The sequence below is a fragment of the Phyllopteryx taeniolatus genome, chromosome 6, assembly GCF_024500385.1.
Source record: "Phyllopteryx taeniolatus isolate TA_2022b chromosome 6, UOR_Ptae_1.2, whole genome shotgun sequence".
In the NCBI taxonomy this organism is placed as follows: Eukaryota; Metazoa; Chordata; class Actinopteri; order Syngnathiformes; family Syngnathidae; genus Phyllopteryx; species Phyllopteryx taeniolatus.
In genome coordinates, this window is record NC_084507.1 from 31,201,722 (window position 1) to 31,223,166 (window position 21,445).

The 21,445-nt window shown below is 45.0% G+C and overlaps 2 protein-coding genes across 5 annotated transcripts; both read left to right on the forward strand.

Moving 5' to 3' along the window:
• The first annotated feature begins 198 nt into the window (after positions 1–198).
• tmem67 (transmembrane protein 67) lies at positions 199–9,908 on the forward strand. 3 transcript variants are annotated; one of them, XM_061777406.1, is made up of 28 exons: positions 199–453; positions 1,165–1,253; positions 1,351–1,441; positions 1,515–1,614; positions 3,012–3,075; positions 3,192–3,263; positions 3,583–3,645; positions 3,730–3,884; positions 3,951–4,059; positions 4,129–4,215; positions 4,604–4,669; positions 4,752–4,905; positions 5,223–5,343; positions 5,427–5,532; positions 5,995–6,051; positions 6,128–6,226; positions 6,297–6,395; positions 6,488–6,574; positions 6,719–6,818; positions 6,905–7,044; positions 7,129–7,269; positions 7,347–7,439; positions 8,687–8,803; positions 8,885–9,001; positions 9,081–9,188; positions 9,253–9,355; positions 9,439–9,565; positions 9,659–9,908. In XM_061777406.1, the coding sequence occupies exons 1-28, from the start codon at positions 255–257 to the stop codon at positions 9,732–9,734; spliced, it is 2,940 nt and encodes a 979-aa protein (XP_061633390.1). In that variant the 5' UTR covers positions 199–254; the 3' UTR covers positions 9,735–9,908. The 3 variants fall into 3 exon arrangements, with proteins under 3 accessions (XP_061633390.1, XP_061633388.1, XP_061633389.1); XM_061777404.1 differs by having other exon boundaries at positions 200–453; positions 9,439–9,581; XM_061777405.1 differs by having other exon boundaries at positions 201–453; positions 7,347–7,427; positions 9,439–9,581.
• A 386-nt stretch (positions 9,909–10,294) lies between these two features.
• Positions 10,295–17,107, forward strand: pdp1 (pyruvate dehydrogenase phosphatase catalytic subunit 1). Of its 2 annotated transcripts, XM_061776238.1 has the most exons (9): positions 10,295–10,435; positions 11,353–11,602; positions 11,682–11,849; positions 12,624–12,835; positions 13,541–13,622; positions 13,721–13,815; positions 14,281–14,449; positions 14,533–14,751; positions 15,171–17,107. In XM_061776238.1, the coding sequence occupies exons 2-9, from the start codon at positions 11,375–11,377 to the stop codon at positions 15,543–15,545; spliced, it is 1,548 nt and encodes a 515-aa protein (XP_061632222.1). In that variant the 5' UTR covers positions 10,295–10,435; positions 11,353–11,374; the 3' UTR covers positions 15,546–17,107. The 2 variants fall into 2 exon arrangements, with proteins under 2 accessions (XP_061632222.1, XP_061632223.1); XM_061776239.1 differs by lacking the exon at positions 11,682–11,849.
• The last annotated feature ends 4,338 nt before the right edge of the window (positions 17,108–21,445 follow it).

The window sequence follows — 21,445 nt, forward strand, 5'->3', positions numbered from 1 at the left end:
GCGCACACAAACAATGTGAATTTAATTCATACTGGGAAAGCACTTTGCAATTTTTTTCATATTTTATTTTATTTTATTTTATTTTATTTTATTTTATTTTATTTTATTTTATTTTATTTTATTTTATTTTATTTTATTTTATTTTATTTTATTTTCCGACGCTTTACATGCGCGCCTCCAGACAGAAGGCGGCGGTAGTGCTCCACGAAGCCTGATGCTATCCCCGCAAGAATAAGAATCGGACCCTCCACACCATGGCGACGGGGACGCCGCCTTTTATTAGCAAACACAGATTTGCTTTCATATTAGTTTTCCTTCGTTCCAATCCACTTGACGGCCAACATCTTCTAATTCCCTTTCAAGTTCCTTCGGATTGCAGTGCGGAAGAGTTCTTCGACATCTCCAGTTTATCGTGTGTGAGCTGTGGGCAAAATCAACAACGTAGCGCAGCAGGTTGGTCACACTTACCGCATTAACGAAATCGTCAACAAAAATGCTTCGGTAGTTTTGTTTTCAAGTTAGCTGGCACCAAATGGCCAAAAAAGACTATTTGCTTTAAAAAAAAAACACAACACATTCAACATTAGGCAACGTTTAATTTAACATGTTAATGTCCACATTCAACATTAAGCTATATTTTAGTTAACGCGTGTGCATGTCCACCGAAACATGCCTAATGTACCTAAGATGTGTTTTGTTTTGTTTTTTAAATCACGTTACCGTGTCAGAAAACATGCACACTTAACACAACGTGCTTTAATACAATAATAAGCTTTAGTGGGATCTCTGACGACGAGGGCTGATTGCACAAGATGAATAACATGAGTTTATTAGCACGCTTGACTTGTGGTTTTGAGGTCTGCTTGGTTCACTGTGTGGATTCCGCATGTTCTCCCTGTGCTTGCGTGTTTTTCTTGTTGTCCCCCCCCCTCTCCCCTCATTCCCAAAACATGCACGTTTCTTCGCTGAACACTAAATTGTCCATAGGTGTGAACGCTTGTTTGCATGTGCCCTGCAATTGGCTGGTGAGGGGCAGGCTCCACCTCACCTGCCGCTCGAATGACGACAAGCGCGATAGAAAAATGGAAAATAAAATGAGTCCTAATAAAGCAATTTGTGACATTGTAAGAGCGTTATTAGTGAGCGTAATCATTACTTTTCCAGGTCTGAGTTGCATTTGCCAAAGTGGCTTCCGCACAGTCACGACTGGGCGGCCGTCCATTTCTTGTGAGGCCTGTCCGGGGGACAAGCCAGTAAGTAGCGTTCAGTTGCTTCATTTGCTGTTTCTCTCACGTGAACCCGTCCGTCCGTGTGTCTGAATAGTTGATGAGTTTTCTGGTTCAATTCCAGGCGGTAACTAAAGATGGTTTTGGATGCATTCGCTGCCCGGGCAGTATTAGTGATGAGGGCCAGTGCCAGTGCCCTGCAAGACACATCCTTGGTGAGTAAAACATCCAATACCCAACGAAAAGTGATTTGAATTGGAGTGACTTGTCTGCTTGTGGTTGTTTCAGTGGAAAGGGATGTCAGTGGAAACCTTTTGGAGGAGGCCACATGCGAGATGTGTAATGGAAATGGATCCGCGTTCTCGGTGCCGAACGGCAGCGGGGACAGGTATCGGCACTGCGCATCATGCACGCGTCAGGACCCGAGTCATAAGATTTGTAATCAATGCAGTGACACGCGGTCGGGTTCGTGGCTGGCGAGGCTCCGACATTAGAGGCAGATTGACACATTTGCCAGCCAAACAGGGTGGCGTATTTGCCTTAAGATTAGCAGCCGGACATTAACAAAATGCTACACTCGTATTTTCTAGCCTGATGTTTGAAGCAGATCGTTCATCTCTGGCATTGGTCTTCCCCTCGTTTCGATTGGTAGTCCGTTTGGAGAGATATTTTTGGCTCCACGCATCTTCCATATTTGGCTTTCAGTTGGGGAGCAACATTTTTAGAACGTTACGACTGCACCTGCCGCTTCATTTTCCTCACAACTGCGCCACCGAGTTTGTATCATCTTAAATCAAGTCTGCACATGTGCAGTAAGAAGATGGACGGCATGAGAAGGGAGTGGGGAGTTGTGAAAAGGATCATGATAGATTCAGCATTTTTTAGCTCATGAATTGACACTGAAACAATACATCCAAAAACCGAATTTAATACGTTCTTATGAGATGTTTGGGGGTCTCTTGAAATCTCGGGGTCACGGACAATTGCTTGTGTTTGCCGAGAGGTAAATCCACCTCTGTGAGGCAGAGAACAGTCTGCCTCAGGTCGCGCTTTATCTGCGGTTATATGCGAAAACTAAACATGCACCGCAAATACCAAATCTGGTCTGACAGTGTAAAATTTGAGTACATATGAAAAGCACCTGAAAACATTTTATTGGCGATGTGACGAGAGACAGAAACAAGCCTCTTCAACCCAGTTTGTGAGGGATTGCGCAATGTGAGGTGACGCTCAGACGCTCGCTGCCTCACTTCGCATCTCATCTGTGTTTTTCAACAAGAAACATGCAAATTCAGTAAATTTTAGAAGAAAATATTTTTTTCATTCAAAAAGAATATCAGTATAAAGCACAGACCAGATGAATACAATTGAAAGTATTCATTCATTCATTTTCCGAACCGCTTACCCTCACGCGGGGCGCGGGCGTGCTGGAGCCTATCCCAGCTATCTTCGGGCGAGAGGCGGGGTACACCCTGAACTGGTCGCCAGCCAATCGCAGGGCACATAGAAACAAACAACCATTCGCTCTCACATTCACACCTACGGGCAATTTAGAGTCTTCAATCAACCCACCAGACATGTTTTTGGGATGTGGGAGGAAACCGGAGTACCCGGAGAAACCAGTTTGCCACCGTGTCACCACAATTGGAAATTTGATTGAATTATTATTTGTAGATTTATTTATTTTTTTCTCCTCATGATGCAGGTGAGGCACTGCCTCCCCTGACCGCACGTCCCCGTCGTCATGTATGTCACCACTATTATCTTGCGTGTGTTGTGATTCAGGTGCGAGAGATGTCCGGCTTCCTTCATCAAAAGCGCCTGTGTGTGTAACCCTCCGTCTGTGCTGGTGAGCGCATGCCTCTCCTCACTCTTAAAACGGCACAGACAAGCAAGCATTCACACTCACACTTTATAATCCTATTATTCAATATACTGTGTTTTTATTGGACTGTGGTCTTCCAGGCAGGAGGGTTGTGTATCCCCCCTGGCAGCCTTTCCACCAATGTCAATCCCAGTGTCAACTTTGCTCAGTTGGTGAGGATTCTCATCTCACATCGAACATTTTTAACAATATAACAGTATCTCTGTCCATTCTTGTCCAGTTTAGACGAAACGAACGATGTTATACAGCAACAAAAGCTTTAATGTCAGAGAATTTCATCCAGATTTGGCAGCATTTTCGATTTAACTTGGATATCAAACATTTTTGAAGTTATACTATATCAGGACATCTACAGTGTTTGATGATTTATTTTGACAGCAGATATTTTTTGCTGCTTTTTAGCGATAAAAAGACAATATTGATGTGCCCTTGTTTGTCAAATGTTTGCTGTTGTGTCTTTTCCTCTTGCAGAAGTTCAGCGTCGTCTCTGCCTGGTTCCTCCAAAATCTCTACTCCGCCGCAGGAGCCTGCCTCGTAATTCTACACGTTCTCCAATTTCATCTACTTGCAGCTCTGTTTAATCTCCATGCCGCGTGTTAACAAATGGTCCGTCAACAGAGCTTCTCCAACCTGACGGCGTGCCAGGCCCTCGCCAACATGTGCGTGATGAACACGCACTCCTTCAGCGGCGTCGGCGTTGACGCCTGCGGCCTTTTTAACACCGTCTTCAGATCACAGGCCGCTTTTAGCGCCACTCAAGACATTTCCTACTGGTAATCAACCTCACTGTAAGACACAATATTAGGTACATCGAAATGCCAAATCATTTCTATTTCCAGGAGACGTGATCTACCATGGCTTTACTACGGCGATGAACCAGGATTGGCGAGTCGAGTCCTTCAGACTGATCCAGTCCCGGTTAGCTTCATTTTCAGAGGAAGAAACAAGGTAGGTGTCCTTAAACACGACACCGAAAATCCTCCCGTTTATTCACTCATTCTGTTTTTGCGTTGACAGAACACGGACATTAAGCTGCTCGCTGCCGTTTTTACCGTCGGAGGCGAGTTCCTTCGATGGGAAGACATCGGAGGATCCAATCTTCAAGTAAGAAAAAAATAAAACTAATAGAACAGAATTGCTTGGTTAGGACAATAATTATGGGCGCTTTCTCAGATAAGGGTGGTTAATCAGACACACTGTACTGTATATAAAACACATTTTCATTGAATCGTTGTTTAAGTACATCTTTTTTTATTTTCCATCGTTACTGTTCAAACTGTGTATTATGTTAGAGTGGCTTACAATAATATGAAATGTACATTTTCGGGACAAAACCTCTGTCTGGTTTTTCTTTTAAGGCCACGTAGGCCTGCTCCACGACACCTGCTCTTTTCATTTTAGTCATGATGGTGACACTTGGAGAACTAAGTCCTTTTTTTTTAGTGGCGAAAAGTTTGACGAGCGCTGGTCTAACGATTGTCCTCCGATTTAGATTTGTCCAGAAACACCCATCAAACGGTCGTCAGCTTTCAGTTTTGGCACCGCTTACCAAGAAAGTGTAAGTTTGCTTTTTTGTTTTGATGTTCGCTTCGTCGTGCAGTTGCCTTTGTGTCCGTGACTTGGGTCACGCGTGTGTGCAGTGTGAGCTGTCAGTCGCCGACCTGCTGCTCGCTCATCCCGAGCCGCTGTTTTATGACGTGTTTCTGGACCTCGGTGGAGAAGAGAGCAGAAAACTGCTGGCCTTGCCCACGTTGGTCCTTAACCAGCAATATCATGGAAAGTTCATCAACCAAGGTGAGATTTGTATTTGTGGACAATGGACCCCCACATACACACAGTTTGGCACCCGCACATTCACCGATCCGTGGATGTTTTTTTTTTCCATTTTGTTTTTGGGCAGGGCAAACAAGTGCGAAAACAATGGAAGTTTATCGCCACTACTTTTAATAATTTTTGGGGTTGAAAAAAATCGAAAACAAAAATGGAAAAAAAAATGTCAATGCCAATTATAATGGCCGTCAATTATCGGCAGATATTTGCTATTTACGGTCCGGCCCGGTTCCGGAGTCCGCTGTACTTGTCTCTCATATATTTGTGCTCTCCTTGCACAGAGAGCCTGACGAACTGGTACCTGTCTCGGCGTATGTTTCTTGTCGACGCGCTGAGCGGCAGAGAGAAAAGCGCTAGCGTCCTTCCTAAAGTCATCCGTGTCGCCCACGCTGTCAAAATAAAGTGCGGATTCAGTCACACGGTGGAAATAAATGTCACTGTTTTGGAAGCGCTCGTGGATGTTTACTCGCCGAAATGTGTGCCAGGTTCCAGTTGGTTCCACGCACACAGCAGGGGCAGGTGTTCCCCCCGCTGCTGACTGTGGAGTACAGAGACATACTGATCACCGACATCGACGCGCAAACTGTGTCTGTGAGTCACGCACGCACTTTCCTCACGCTTTCCAGAGACGTGTTGCTCGATCATGAGACTCAGTCCTGACGCAAACGTATGTCAGTCATGTTTAGTAGCACAGTGACCTGTAACCTGTACCCAAAAAAAATAAGAACAACTTTTTATATTCACTGTATGTCAGTCATGATACACAATACCAGTGATTGGTGGAGAATGTCACTCAGTCTTCATACAAACATTGGTCAGTCTAGATTGTGCAGTCATTATACTCCGCCCTGTTACTGATTGCTCATTTTCTTCCAGTTTCCATTGAAACGTTGGTTAAAGTGCGTGCCAATCATAGAGAAAACATGAATCCAAGTCATTGTTATGACATCGTTACGCTATCTGCTGAATCTGGAGGGGCACCGCAACCCCTGTGATGCAGACTGATGGACAATTCCAAGCTTTTACTCTTCAACCTTCTCTCCCTTCCTACAGATGAGCTTTGCCGTCGAATATGAGATGGATCAGAATGAGGCTCGCTTGAAGACCGACGTGAGTATGAAAGTGAACGGCATTGTGAACTATGGCCCGCATGGCCCTGATGCACTATTTTGTGTGTGCGACACAGACTGCTCTGGGTGTCTTGGCTGGTCTGTCCGTGCTCTTGTCAGTGCTCAGAACAGTCAGTTGGAAGAGGAGGATCGCCTCGCCTGTCGTCGATTTGAGGGTGAAGCATCTAGGAAGCGTAACTGAGGACTTTGCGATGCAGGTGTAAATCTTGACCCTCCTCATTTCAGACCATGCTGATGTTTTTCTTGTTTTACGCTGGAGATCTCGCCAATGTTTTCCTTGCCGTCACTGTGGGAACTGGACTCTACTGGCTCATCCTGTACAAGGTGCGCTTCATTCCGTCCAACCGAATTGGTTTCCATTCTCTTTTAGCTTCAAACATCTCACTGTTTATATAAGATTTGATTGATGTCTGTAGGCGCAACAGCATGCGTCAGTGTTGTTGCCGCTCCCTCATCAAGAGGAGCAGTTCGTGACGTACGTCAGCTGTGCCTTTGCTCTCAAGGTGAGTCAAAACATGCCAAATGTGAACATGAGCGTTCCTGGTTTTGAAAGCTAGAGGGTAACTTTCTGCTGCAAATCATAGTTTGTTTTTGTTGTGGGTTTTTTTGTTTGGTTTGTTTTTTTGTTTTTTTAATGCTGCGTCCAGGCAGTGCAGTTCCTCCACAAGCTGATTGTGCAGTTGTCAGTGGACGTCTTCTTCATTGACTGGGAAAGGCCGCGCAGTAAAGCAAGCAGGACTGTGTCAGGTATTAAAATAGTCGTTTATAACGCTTTTAATTTGCCGGTAGTGTTTGTGTGTCATGTGTGTAGACTCTCCGTGCTGCTGTTTCAGCCAGTGGTCAGCAGAAACGTGATCCCTCCCAAGTCAGCATCTGGAGGACCTACTTCGTGGCCAACGAGTGGAATGAGATCCAGACCATCCGCAAGATTAGGCCAACTTTTCAGATCATGGCTGTGCTCTTCTTTCTTGAAGTATTTCTCTCTACACGCAACCTGTATTAGATTTTTTTAAAATTGACATTCCGTCGTCAATATCACGCTCTCCGGTTTGCGTAGGTGTTGGGTTTCTCGAACTTAGCCCTGAGGGACCCCTGGCCAACTCTGCAGCGCCCCCCACAGGCGTACACGCCTTCCTACAGCCTGACCATGCGCTACGGTCTGTCGGCGACGCTCTGGCTCGGCATTGGACTTCTGCAGGTGACTCTTATTTCTCACATCTCGTAGACCGCGTGTGCTGCTGACCTGTTATTAAATATAATCATTGATCCATACAGGTCATTTTCTTCACTGTGTTTTATGAACATTTTGTGGAAGACAAAATCCGCCAGTTTGTGGATCTCTGCTCCATCAGTAATGTGAGTTACAATGTGAGCTTTTTTTTTTTTTTATACTGGGTGGCACGTTGGCCGTGTGAGAATTTGCATGTTCTCGCCATGCTTGCGTTTGTTCTCTCCATGTATTCTGGCTTCCTCCGCCTTTACAAAAACACGCATGTTAGGTTCATTAAAGAAAAACATTTATTAAAAACAAAATGAAAACATAATTTCCAAATAGAAGTTTATTTGAAGACTTAAATCAGGGGTGGGCAAAGTATAGGCTAGTGGGCCACATCCATCCGCGGTGTTCTTTAATTTTATATACCTAATGTATATATCATTTACATCATCGAGTCCTTTCGTATTTGTTGCATTCATTTAGCTGTTTTTTTTTCTCATATTGGTTAGTTAGTTATACAACTCTAATTCCAATGAAGTTGGGACGTTGTGTTAAACATAAATAAAAACAGAATACAATGATTTGCAAATGATGTTCAACCTATATTTAATTGAATACACTGCAAAGACAAGATATTTAATGTTCAAACTGATCAACTTGATTGTTTTTAGCAAATAATCATGAATTTAGACTTTTATGGCTGCAACACGTTCCACAAAAGCTGGGACAGGTATGGGGCTGTGTTAGTGCCAATGGCATGGGTAACTTGCACATCTGTGAAAGCACCATTAATGCTGAAAGGTACATACAGGTTTTGGAGAAACATATGCTGCCTTCCAAGCAATGTCTTTTTCATGGACAGCGTGGCTTCGTAGTAGAAGAGTGCGGGTACTATACTGGCCTCCCTGTAGTCCAGACCTGCTGTAGAAAAAGGATGGATGTAGCTACTAGTGACCTACCTTTAGTGCTTCTCTATGCGTGTGCAGCGCTTCATCTTCCTCTATCAACGAGCCACTGCATAATCCTCTGAGCGACTCATAAAACTCTTGTTAACAAATGTGATAATCTTATGTTTCACAACTGCTGACCACTGGGTGACTCGTGCAGTCATGCGGAATCTGAAGGAAATGCCCGACAATGAGCACATTGTCATTGCCGGTGGCGTGTGAAGCAGGCTAATCCAACCCGAGTGAAGCGTTTGCAAAGTGAATAGATAAGAAGTCGTTTCCTTGTTGTTGTTGTTTTGAGGTCAAACAAATAACTTGGTTGGTCACGTTACTTCAGCGTTTTCGACGGAAATGCAATTCTTAACACCTGTTTGCTGCTGTTTAGTGAAAAAAATATTTGAACTTGTTGATCTGTTTGCTCCGCTCTTCTGAAGTGTGTTTTGTCCTTCCAGATTTCCGTGCTGCTCTTACCGCAGCGCTGTTTTGGCTACTACATCCACGGGCGCTCTGTGCACGGTCACGCTGACACAAACATGGAGGAAATGAACAACAACCTGCGGAGAGAAGCTGTATGTCCACTTCCAGACTGTATATTTGAATAATTGTCTTCAATTTGCATCAGTCTTACGTGTCATCTTCCCTGTGTGAAGGAGTCGCTGTGCGGCCAAAGAGGTCTTCTTCCCGACACGGACATGCAGACTTTCCAGGTGGCCCTTTCCAGCCGACTGCGCTCGCATTACGACAGGATACGGGACTCCTTCACCAGGGTTTGTGCCTATCTCCACTCAGAATGTCGGCAAGAGAAATGCTTGTATTTTAATGTTGCCCTTTCTCATTCATTTGCAGCGACACGGACCATCAAGACTCATGGATGCGGCCTCATTCAACCAGACAGAGCAAAACATCCGGGCCTACCACACTATGAACCACTTCCTGGGATCAGTCATAGATCATGTTAGTTATAAAGGCTTTAAATGTTATTGTTTGGTCAATCGTCACACTTTTTTCTTCCCGTCAGGTCCACCCTGACATGGACTACATTGTGAGGGACAAACTGGTATTGGAGAGGGTCATGGGTATGGAGTTCCTTGAACCGAATGACAAGAGCATCTTTTATAACGGTATCAACCTGTGGTTTGAACATAACGTACCTTTGCGCTCGCTGACGTATGCATACATAGATCATGCCTGTTTGTCACTGCAGATGAAGGTCACTCCTTCGGGGATGTACTTTTTTACGGAAATGAGGGCACGCTGCTGATTTTTGACACGCTGTTCTTCTGCGTGGTCGACCTCGCTTCTCAGAACTTCGTACTCGCTGCCGTCCTTACGTACGTTCAGCAAATGGTCAGTATTTTGGCCATTGAAAAGTCAACGTATCGCCATTTCTCGATTGTAATGGAACATTTGTTTATTCCGAACAGGTCTTTGAAAGGATTCGCATTTTTTTCGGAAGGAGAAACCTTGTCAACAAAACTCTGGTGGATGACAGATTTCTGATATGATCGTTCATTGCGCACGTATTGTTAAAACTGTAATTTATGGTCGAGTTCTATGTTGCTGTATTTGCAATCCACTTGTTTGAGACATTTTTACATATCTGTTCCCTGATGTATATACATTTCCCTGGTAAATGTATTTTTATCGATTAAAGCATTTTTGTACTCATTTGAATAGGTGTTTTTCTTCTATTCATTCATTTTCTGAGAGCCTGAGCGAGAGGTGGGCCACACACACATATAGACAAGCGGTCACAACGTTAGCAAAGCTATAGCAACATCTTGTTTTTATACAATGCGTCGACGCTAGCTTTTTGCAGTATTTCTTTCTCAGTACGTGCACTACTATGCAAGTTAATAAACGAGGGAAGCTACTGTATTTTGTGTGTAGGTGAGTTTTGAATAAAATTATTTCTTTTTTTTGTTTTACTCGCGTTAAATCAGTACTAAGTTCAGAAACTGTACTGCTTAAATAGTGTGAGCACTTTTGCCACCTGTGAAAAGAATAGGCGATAAAGCTCTTATTTTGAAAGTGCGTTCTATTTTCCGGCGTGACGTCACTGGCGGTGCCGTCGGCGCTCAGCCAATCAGCTTTGGCTTTGCGGTGCGGCGCTGGCGACCGACGAAGACGTTCGGCTGGCATCGCTCGCGGCTGGGCTCGAGCCATGAGCTTTAACAACTGCTTTGCATTCACAAATACAGGTGAGAGTCACTTGTGCGTCGACATTATGTCGAGAAGAACAAGTTTAGTGAAAGCTTTTTGAGCGCCCTCGGCAATGTTTGACTGTCGTAGCCGAGATGGGTGTAACCCTCATTAGGGTTAGCATACTTGGGCAGCTGTGTTCCGTGTTAGCTGACGCCTTTTTCCAATCCAGTTTGAGGACTTGACCTCGTTATAGTTCACACTGTGGGAGCTTTTAAGTCGTCGCGCAGTTCTTGTTGCTAGGCGAGGCTCGTGTTGTCAACAAATAGGGCAAGTGTGCCCCAGCCTGTGGTCGCCCTCGAGGACCCGCGCAGCCTGGCACCACCGTGGAGGTGTATTATGTGCGTGCAGCATCTGCACGCCGTCGGTTATGTAAGACGGAACTGGCACATACGGCGTCAAAGATTTCTCGCCATCCAAACGTCGAGCTCAAGCTATTTCCAGCAGACCTGCTGACCTGTACTTGGGCGCGAAGGGTTGAGTTACCCAGGGCGACTGCCAGTGGCACACGTTTTGTTTGGATTTTGAAATGAACTTCATATCACGCACACATTGCACAATACGAAGAAGATCAGAGACCTGTTGTACTTCCAGCTTACATGCAAATGCGCTTTCCGAGTCTTCTAGCTCTGATTTAGACCAGTATTCATCCGAAAGATGTGCATTTTCTTAACTTAAAAAATCAAAAATAAGTACTGAAATGGAGTTAGTCCACTTTGGTTCCCAGTGTGGCTCCATTGTAAAGAAGTTAACCATCGTAAAATGTGTCCATCACACAATATGCTGTATCCATCTGCGCTATGAAGCTTTATCTTTAGCAGTTTTGTATCATTTTGTCTGAATATGAGCAGAGAATATAGTTCTATACAGCTCACAACTTGACTAACTATATATGTGTGTGTGTGTGTGTGCGCAGTGCACCGTGTGTCGTGCCCGTGATGTCACAGCTGTTCAGGGGCTTGCCTCGGGCAAAGGTGTTGTCCTCCAGTCTGTTACCATGCCAACAGCGGGGGTCCCGCGCCCGGCGACCCGCCTCGAGGCGTCCATCCCACATGAGTCCAACTCCTCCCTCCAGATGTTACCGGACCACCTCAGCGCTCCTCAGCTACATCCTCACTCCACCGCAAGTCAACTCCATCCTCAAAGCCAACGAGTACAGCTTCAAGGTGAGCTGGAAAACATCTCCAGGTCGTCTCCGCGTTGGGTCCGGTCGCGTTGATTTCTGCCGTGCGCGGGTGCTTCTAGGTGCCCGAGTTTGATGGCAAGAACCTGTCGTCCGTGATGGGCTTCGACAGCAATCAGCTGCCGGCGAACGCCCCGATAGAAGACCGCCGCAGCGCCGCCACGTGCCTGCAGACGAGAGGAATGCTGTTGGGTGTGTTCGATGGCCACGCTGGATGCGCTTGTGCGCAGGTAGAGCGTAACTGCTCGTTTAGACGTTCCAACACAGTCTACTCTTTACAGTGCATCCGTAAAGTATTTATGAACAAATTATGAACATTTCAGGGGGGGGAAAAATCACTTAAAATCAGTCTGTTAAATTAATTTGGGCTCATTACTTTTTGACTGCCCCTTGTATATGCGATACCGAGATAGCTTTTTGTATATAGTTTTACCCCTTCCACAGACTTTAAACCCATTTAAACGTATTATAACACGTTTTAAACACATTGTTCATGTATTTGAATACGCAAAAAAATGCAAACATAAAATGTTAAGAAAATAATGCACGTATAGTAATATAAGTGTGTTAGATGTGTGCCTTTAAGCGGCGGGGCCTGAGGTGTGACGTGTGACGTCGGCGAGTTAGCGTGTGAGTGTCTGGGCGTGAGCTGCGGCCGACAGCAGCTCCAGCGTGAGTGTGCTCATAGTGTTGAAAGGTTTTACTGTTAATTCTGGCGTTGAAAAGGTGCATCGACTACTTGGCAAAAATAAAGATGATTCAGATTCTGGTGCGCCATCTTTTTTTTTTTTTACAATGTCATTATGGGTTATTATGTGTAGAATTATGTGGAAGAAAAAAGTCCGTTTTGGAACAAAGCTGTGACTTTATGTGGAAAAAGTGAAGCGGCGTAAATGCTTTCCAGATGCTCCGTGACTCCAAAGCCTCCCGGTGTACTTAATTGTTGTAGCCGGTCGTGTCATGTTTGTAAGGTTGCAACATTCCAAGATGTCCTTCTCCACCAGGCGCTCAGCGAGAGGCTCTTCTACTACATCGCGGTGTCCCTGCTGCCGCACGACACGCTGTGCGAGTTGGAGGCGGCGGTGGAGGCGGGCCGGGCGCTCAGTCCCATCCTGCAGTGGCAAAAGCACCCCAACGACTACTTCAGCAGGGAGGCTCAGACGCTCTACTTCAGCAGCCTCCGCACGTACTGGCAGGAGCTCATCGATCTCACCAAGTAGGAAAAAGACAAAACTAAACATGATGATGATGATGCACACTCGCCAGACAAATTGTTAGGTAAAAAATCAACATTTACACCAGATGTGGACAAATTTTGGGGCCTTTTTTTTTTTTTTTTTTTTAAATTATTATAATTATTTGGAACACATTCGAAAAAAACAACAAAATAAACAGTCTTAAAATAAGATAATTATAAAAATAAATCCGGTTAAGTTACACATTTGAAAAGGACAGATGGGCCTGGTCATTTGTAGATGCAGAGAAAAAGTATTCAAATACTTCAATTGAATAATGAAATAATTATTCATGCTCACTTGTATTCTCCACATTTATGTAATTATAATCAAGCAATTTAATTTAAAAAAATAAAAAATCTGCATTAAAGAATAATCCATAATAATAGACTAGGGCTCGTTCTGACTTGTGTACAAATTCTGGTTACGTCGCCACCGTAGGAAACCAACTCGGTCGTAAACCACGCGAGAAAACCCTGCGCTCAGTTTCGGTTGCCACAATATATTCCTCGGTAATCGGTATTGAGCAGAATCTTGGCGCCTGGAGCAAACCTTATGCTTATGCTGACCTTTCATTGCACGGCAACGTGACAACGCAGACTCTCAGTAATCACTATCCATAATTCATAAATCAGTCCAGTCTATTAATCTTTGCGATGGAGCTTTGGCATTCTCTCTGCTTTCAGTCCAGGTGACGTCCCGGACACCAGCGAGGCTCTGATGAACGCCTTCAAGAGGCTGGACAATGACATTTCTCTGGAGGCTCAGGTGCCAACACACACCATACTTTATGTCCATGAATTTGATTTGTAACGACCATTTTCACTTTCATAGCCTGGTGATTAAATGCCGCTTCCATCTGCCAGGTGGGAGACCCAAATGCTTTCCTGCACTACTGGGTTCTGAGAGTCGCCTTCTCTGGAGCGACGGCATGCGTGGCTCACATCGATGGAGCGGACCTGTACGAATAACAACAAATGTCGCGGCACGACGCGTGGCACAGACCGTAAAAGTCACTCGTTTGGGTGCAATCGGTCGGTTTATCACAGGACTTGACTTGCCCAAGACGAAATAACTCGGGACTCATTCGTAGGCGCGACTCGATCCCATCTCTGATTGTCGGCTTTCCGTCGCATTTTGGGCATTATGAGGCCGTGCGCTTGTGCGGAGCAGGTCTGAATACCAAATGCGTGTGGATTTCATTCACAAATTCGTGAACAGTAGACGGAATTTTGGTGAGTTAAGGAGAAGCTGAGAATAGATGAGCACGTGACGCTCCTGGGATCCGGAAAGAAATGCACATAAGCCAAATCTCCGTTTAAGCCGTATGGGTTCAAACTGGGGAAAAGAGTTGCAGTTCCTTGAGCAAACTTCAGTGTACATTTGCAATATAATCTTGATGACAATAATGCTGTCGTCCTTCAAGGTATATTGCCAACGCCGGAGACGCCCGGGCAGTGCTCGGGGTGCAGGAGGAGGACGGTTCCTTTACCGCTCACACGCTCTCTAATGACCACTGCGCCCAGAACGAGGATGAGGTGTCTCGGATTCGCGGTGAACACCCGCCCTCGGAGAGGAAGACGGTTATACGGCAGGTTGCTACGACACGCGCTTCCCGGCGTCGATGATGGTGTCGAACGCCCGGCGCGCCCGGCTCATTGTGTCCTCCCCTCGTCAGGACCGCCTGCTCGGCCTGCTCATGCCCTTCCGAGCGTTCGGCGACGTCAAGTTCAAGTGGAGTATCGAGCTGCAGAAGCGAGTGCTGGAGTCGGGCCCCGATCAGCTGCACGAAAACGAGCACACCAAGTTCATACCGCCCAACTACCACACTCCTCCGTACTTGACGGCCGAGCCCGAGATCACCCACCACCGGCTCAGACCGCAGGATCGCTTCCTGGTGAGACAAGTCGTGATTATCCTTCATTAGGTCCGTCTGCAAGAGATCCAAAATGTATGAAAAACAAATACTTCCTCCAAGGCCTGAGCATCCTTAAACATGTCCATGTAGCAACTTGTTTCATTGAAAAACGTTCGGCTTGGCAATACCACTCCCATCCTGTAGATGGTGGTGATGCACTTTAAGAAAAAAGATGGCTCCTGCTTTGTATACTCATGACTATCCTGATCGGTCACTCACTGCCCCACTTGGCCCCCATGCAAATGGGCTGGAATAGTTGTTAAAAAAAACTCCCCAAAATCTTGACTATGAACCTTTATCCAGACATCCCGCAGTCCCTTTTTGGATCTCGTTAGATGGAAGTCACTGCGACGCATTGGGCACATTCTGCGCAGTGAACCCCGACGTTCCCCCTGCAGGTGATCGCTTCCGACGGCCTCTGGGAGACCCTGCACAGACAGGAAGTGGTCCGCATCGTGGGCGAGTACTTGACCGGCGTGCACCAGCGGCAGCCGCTGACGGTGGGGGGCTACAGGGTCACCCTGGGACAGATGCAGGGGCTGCTGGAGGAGCGCAAGGCCCGCGCGTCCTCGGCCTTCCAGGACCAGAACGCCGCCACCCACCTGATGCGGCACGCCGTGGGCAACAACGAGTTCGGCACGGTGGACCACGAGAGGCTCTCCAAGATGCTGTCGCTGCCCGAGGAGCTGGCCCGCATGTACCGCGACGACATCACCATCATCGTCTCGCAGTTCAACCCGCACGTGATCGGGGCGCGGCGCCAGGAAGCGTAAACGCACGCGCGCACACACACACACACACACACTTGTTTTCAGATTGTTTCATCAATAACGGCAAAGACAGTTGTGGGGAAAAAATATCAAATTTATACATTTTTTGATGCCACCTTAGTTTTCTGTGTGTAAATGTCTCCTGTGCTGAAACAGTAAAGACAAAAGTGCATAACGGGAAAGACATGAACCGCTTCATAAAAAATGCTGAGAGTTGCACGATTCCCATGCGCTGCTCTTCAAACTCTGCGTGTACAAGCGCAGAAATGATCCCAACTACTCGATACAATCGTAATAACGGCGAAGACATGCAGTCGTTCCGACATGTTCACACATTCATATCTCTGAAATAACAGCATTTATTTTGCTGTCTGCTATTGTGTGAAGGCAAAAATGCAGTAACGTATCCTGGCACTTTAAGCTCGCCGTTCCCTGCGGTGTATTGCAACGACATCATGAGTGACGTTAACGCTAAAGACACATTGAATGACAAAGGAGCATTTGTAAAAGAAGCACACACACACACGAAAACACTGAGCTGCATTTGTCATCGTTTTCATGTCAAAGGCAAATTAAGCAAGAGGGGAAACATCCAAAAATGTGATTGGCATCTTCAGAAAATATGTAGCAAATCATGGAATTTCATTTTGGACATCTAACAGTAAAGACATTTTAGCATTAAAATTACTTTAGAATATCTTTTTTTCTTCTAAGAAACAGTTATGACCTTTTGATGGATAACAACTGCCTATAATTCTAATACTCATCAGTAAAAGTAATCGATTTTCAAAAGGAAATTCAGTGAGCCATGTCTTTCCCATTATTGATCAAATTATATGAAAATGACCCTTATAGATTTTATTACCCGACTTTATTTTCTAATTATTTATGGGGTGGGGGGGGGGGGGGGGGGGACACACGTTTACACACAGGAAAGATCCACTTTCTTATGTAGTTGCCGTTTTTGCGATACTGACGCTTCGGTTTTCTGGCGGGCAAGACGCTGTTACCAACTTCTTTCGTGCCAAAAGATCCTGAGCTGAAAACTGAGGTGTGGTACGATATTTTGTGGAAAAAAGACAATCTAAAAAGAGTTACCTAAGGCTGCACACAAATGTTATTATTCAGAAGCAATTTGTTTTGTCATTGTCTTCATGGGAAATCCTTCACATTTTATCAACGCTCCCATTTTTTTTTTCCACCCCCCCCAGTTTATTATTTTGTGTATATTTTCCCGTCAAAGGCTGTGTACATTGGCTTTTGTCAAGGTTTAAGGGACGTTAAGTGTCGTAGCATTAGCACAATAGCAGCGTGTCGGACGGCCCGTTAGGGCTTTAATTGTAAATTGTTGAATCGTTTTTGCCAGCGCACTCCAGTTCTACATCGATCTCTGCCATCTTTTATCGTGTTGAAACTGCAGTACAAAAGCAGATTGTACACTTTGCAACAACTCGTTGAATATTTATTCCACATTATGTTACAAGCATCAGTCTTTATTTGTGGTATATGTATAAATTATCAAATCGGTCCTATTTTGTAGATGGCATAATAAATAGTAAAAGATGTCTGCGTGTCCACGTTTTGTGTAAAGTTGCGCACACGCCTACACGTATCTTATCCATGTTTTTTTTTTAAGGCGCTTGGAGGCGCACCACCAATGTTTGTGTGAGAGCGCACAGTATTATACCGTGGTCTTGGTGAATACTCGATTCTGGTTGGCTCAGAAAAATTCCATCGGTGTACGTTATCAGCTGAAAATGTTCGAATGTCGCAAGTAGTTCCTGTCAAAGAAAAACAAATCCTTCCATTGTTCCCAATGAATGCACAGCAGCTTTAGCTGTTCGATTATGCGAGCAGACATGGCAACGTGACACGGTCTCATTTTCTGAGACGTAAACGGCAAGTACTCAAAGGGCAGAAATCGGCAAATTTAAAACAGCAATGAAGTGATTCCATCGTTTTGTTGATTTGGTGACGACAACAACTTTGATGACTGCTGGGGGAGCATTGAAACGACACAAGGAGTTTGAACTCCGGAAGATTGACATCAAGAAGAACGAAATCAACGGCGAGAAAACAAAATAAAGATGGGCGATAAAAACACCGAGACGCAAAAACTGACTAACGCCAAGTGAAGACGTCACCGTTGATGTTTGGAATGCCAAGTTGATGCCGGCGTCCAGTCCCGGGCCAGCCGAGAGACGTAGTCTCTCCGGCGTATCCCGGGTCGTCCCTGTGGTCTCCTCATTTGGCTCCTCTCGATGCGGAGGAGCAGCGGCGCAACTCTGAGATCCTCCCGGATGACCGAGCTTTTCACCCGTTCTCTAAGGGAGACCCCGGACACCGTGCGGAGGAACTCATTTCGGCCGCTCGTATCTGGGATCTCGACCCGCAGCTCGTGACCATACGTGAGGGTAGGAACGTAGATCGACCGGTAAATCGAGAGCTTCGCCTTTCGGCTTAGCTCCTCCTTTACCACAACGGATCGATACAAAATCCGCATCACTGGAGACGCCGCACCGATCCGCCTGTCGATCTCCCGTTCCGTTCTTCCCTCACTCGTGAACAAGACCCCAAGATACTTGAACTCCTCCACTCGGGGCAGGATCTCATCCCCGACCCGGAGAGGGCACGCCACCCTTTTTCCGACCGAGGACCACGGAGGTGCCGATTCTCGCCCCAGCTGCTTCACACTCGGCTGCGAACCGCTCCAGTGAGAGTTGGAGGTCACGGCTTGATGAAGCCAACAGAACCGCATCATCTGCAAAAAGCAGTGATGCAATTCTGAGGCCACCAAACCGGACCCCCTCTACCCCTCGGCTGCGCCTTGACATTCTGTCCATAAAAGTTAGGAACAGAATCGGTGACAAAGGGCAGCCTTGGCGGAGTCCAACCCTCACCGGAAACGAGTCCGACTTACTGCCGGATATGCGGACCAAACTCTGACTCCGGTCGTACAGGGACCGAACAGCCCGTATCAGGGGGTTCACATTTGGGTGAGTGTTTCAAAGTAGGGGTTAAAGACAGGAGTAGGGTTTCAAAATAGGGTTAGGTTTGCACATTAGGGTTTCAAATTAGGGTTAAAGTTTCAAAGTAAGGTTCCAAATTAGGGTTTTAAGACAAGGTAGGGTTTCAAATTTGGGTTATGGTTTCAAGACTGGTAGGATTTTAAATAAGTGTTTCAAAAGAGGGTTAGGGTTTCAAAGTAGGGTTTTAAGACAGGAGTACGGTTTCAAAATAGGGTTGGGGTTTTACATTAGGATTAGGGTTCAAAGTAGGGTTTCAAAATAGGGGTAGGGTTTCAAATTAGGGCTAAAGTTTCAAAGTAGCGTTTCAAATTAGGGTTAAGGTTCCAAAGTAGGGTTTTGAGACAAGGTAGGGTTTCATATTTGCATTAGGGTTTCAAATTTGCATTATGGTTTCAAGACGGGTAGGATTTAAAATAAGTCTTTCAAAACAGGGTTAGGGTTTCAAAGTAGGATTAGGGTTTCAAGACGGGTAGGGTTTGAAATTGTACTACTAATAATCCAAACAGATTTTGTGGTCGTCCCTGTGTTAGTTATTTAACATTGTCAGTACTGAATGGTGTTTACTTCCCCTTGGCAAGTTTTGGGATTGGAATCAAAGAAATTGTTTCAGTCCAACTTTCTATTATGATTATAAAAGGTATGAAATTATGAATTGGCAGTTTTATTTATTGTTTTGGTTGGCAAGTGAACCCGGTATAAGCGGCTTCGTGCCCTTCGAGTGTACGATTATCAGAATTTGTGGACTGAGCAGAAAAGCGTCCTCCGCCGCGCGTCTACTCAAATGTCACAAATTATTTGAATTTTTTCCCCACGTCTGGAAATAAGAGTCTGAAAAAAATATGGAATTTTGAAATCACAAATATGGTTCGGGAGTTAAGGTATTAGACTTTGTGCCCCATATGACAGGAAATCATGCAAAACTTGCCATTCACATACAGTACAACAGTAAAGTATATTTGAACATTGTTTGTGCAAGCATTTGAGAACAGCGAGTCACCAAAATTTTTCATGTTTTTAATTTTAAAATTTTCTTTGGGGATTAATAGTAAAAAAAAAAAAAAAAGTAGGACCCAACGACAACCCCAATTCCAATGAAGTTGGGACGTTGTGTTAAACATAAATAAAAACAGAATACAATGATTTGCAAATCATGTTCGACCTATATTTCATTGAATACACTACAACGACAAGATATTTAATGTCCGGATGGTTCTTTTCCTCTTTGGCACGGAGGACACGACGTCCACAATTTCCAAAAACAATTTGAAATGTGGACTCGTCGGACCACAGAACACTTTTCCACTTTGCGTGTGTCCATCTTAGATGAGCTCAGGCCCAGAGAAGCCGGCGGCGTTTCTGGGTGTTGTTGATAAATGGCTTTTGCTTTGCACAGTAGAGTTTCAAGTTGCACTTACGGATGTAGCGCCGAACTGGATTTACTGACTTTGGTTTCCTGAAGTGTTCCTGAGCCCATGCGGTGATATCCTTTACACATCGATGTCGGTTTTTGATGCAGTGCCGCCTGAGGGATCGAAGGTCACGGGCATTCGATGTCGGTTTTCGGCCTTGCCGCTTACATGCAGTGATTTTTCCAGATTCTCTGAACCTTTTGATGATATTATGGACCGTAGATGATGAAATCCCTCAATTCCTTGCAATTGTACGTTGAGGAACATTTTCCTTACACTGGTGGACTATTTTCTCACGCACTTGTTCACAAAGAGGTGAACAAGTGCACCCTTGCAGCCAGAAAATTCCAAGTTAATGAGTTTATCAGTTTGAACATTAAATATCTTGTCTTTGTAGTGTATTCAATTAAATAGTTCAATGACGTCATTGATCGGCTCTGCAAAAGACATTAACTCTGCATCGCCGCATGCACAGTATATTTTAATCCAAAAGGTGGTTTATTTTTAGCCTCGTCCCGTGTCTTTTGACGCATACTGTAAATATCTGATGTCCAATGAAGTTATTTAAAAAAAAAAAAAAAAAAAAACTGTTTTTTGGTGGTCACCGGTGCTCAGGACAGGAGATGACGTTCGTTGAAGGCTTGCTTGAGGTATGTTCGCGTGCTTTGAATACGATACGGCTCACAAGCAGCCAAGAAAATGTTATGTTAGCCTAGCAAGCTAGCGGTAGCACGAACGGTTGTTTGTAAACATGCCGCCGTTCTGTCGAGTCATGCTCTCAAGTTTCGGCGTGGTCATTTAATGAAAACTAAAGTCATTGAATTACAGTCAGTTAGCGCCCATTATTTCTGTCATGTTGTAATGTTGGTTAGACCTGACTGATTAGAATCCACGATCTGACGAGAGCAGCCATTTCCAGCCAAGGAACATATTTTACAATTGGAAAAATCTCAGGGCACACCAACAAACAAAAATGTCACAGAAAGTGGATCCATGAATGACTGTATTTACTTCCTGCCATCTAATAGAAGACCATTCATTTCTTCTGTCTGTCACTACGCCTCGCTGGCATACATAGAGGAACAAAGATACATTATTTATTGTAAATATATACTTTTTTGAGCAATTAAGTACACAAGTATATACAGTAAATGAACAGCTCATTTAAATAGACACATTCCTCCATCTTGTGATCAGCTCGGTGATCGGTTATCTGTTTTCTTCAACTCGCCGATCGGCCCCAAAAAATCCTGATCGTGTAAAGCTTATTTAACACAACGTCCCAACTTCATTGGAATTGGAATTGGGGTTGTGTGAGCGCGTTCCTGATGTTCTAACACACTCGTGCCACCAACTGGATATACCAAACTCATGAAGTCGTGTTTGAAAGGTTTTGTAAGTTCTATCTCACGATTTTGAGTCATATTACATAATGGCCGCATATATAACAGGCAAAGTGCGACAC

Excerpts from the sequence above, each read along its gene's own strand:
- pdp1 (XM_061776238.1), top strand. The coding sequence starts at position 11,375 with ATGTCACAGCTGTTCAGGGGCTTGCCTCGGGCAAAGGTGTTGTCCTCC. Across the intron at positions 12,836-13,540 it reads GAGCTCATCGATCTCACCAA|TCCAGGTGACGTCCCGGACA; the intron begins GTAGGAAAAAGA and ends CTCTGCTTTCAG. Across the intron at positions 14,450-14,532 it reads GGAAGACGGTTATACGGCAG|GACCGCCTGCTCGGCCTGCT; the intron begins GTTGCTACGACA and ends TCCCCTCGTCAG.
- tmem67 (XM_061777404.1), top strand. The coding sequence starts at position 255 with ATGGCGACGGGGACGCCGCCTTTTATTAGCAAACACAGATTTGCTTTC. Across the intron at positions 3,885-3,950 it reads ACTCAAGACATTTCCTACTG|GAGACGTGATCTACCATGGC; the intron begins GTAATCAACCTC and ends TTCTATTTCCAG. Across the intron at positions 4,216-4,603 it reads TCGGAGGATCCAATCTTCAA|ATTTGTCCAGAAACACCCAT; the intron begins GTAAGAAAAAAA and ends CCTCCGATTTAG.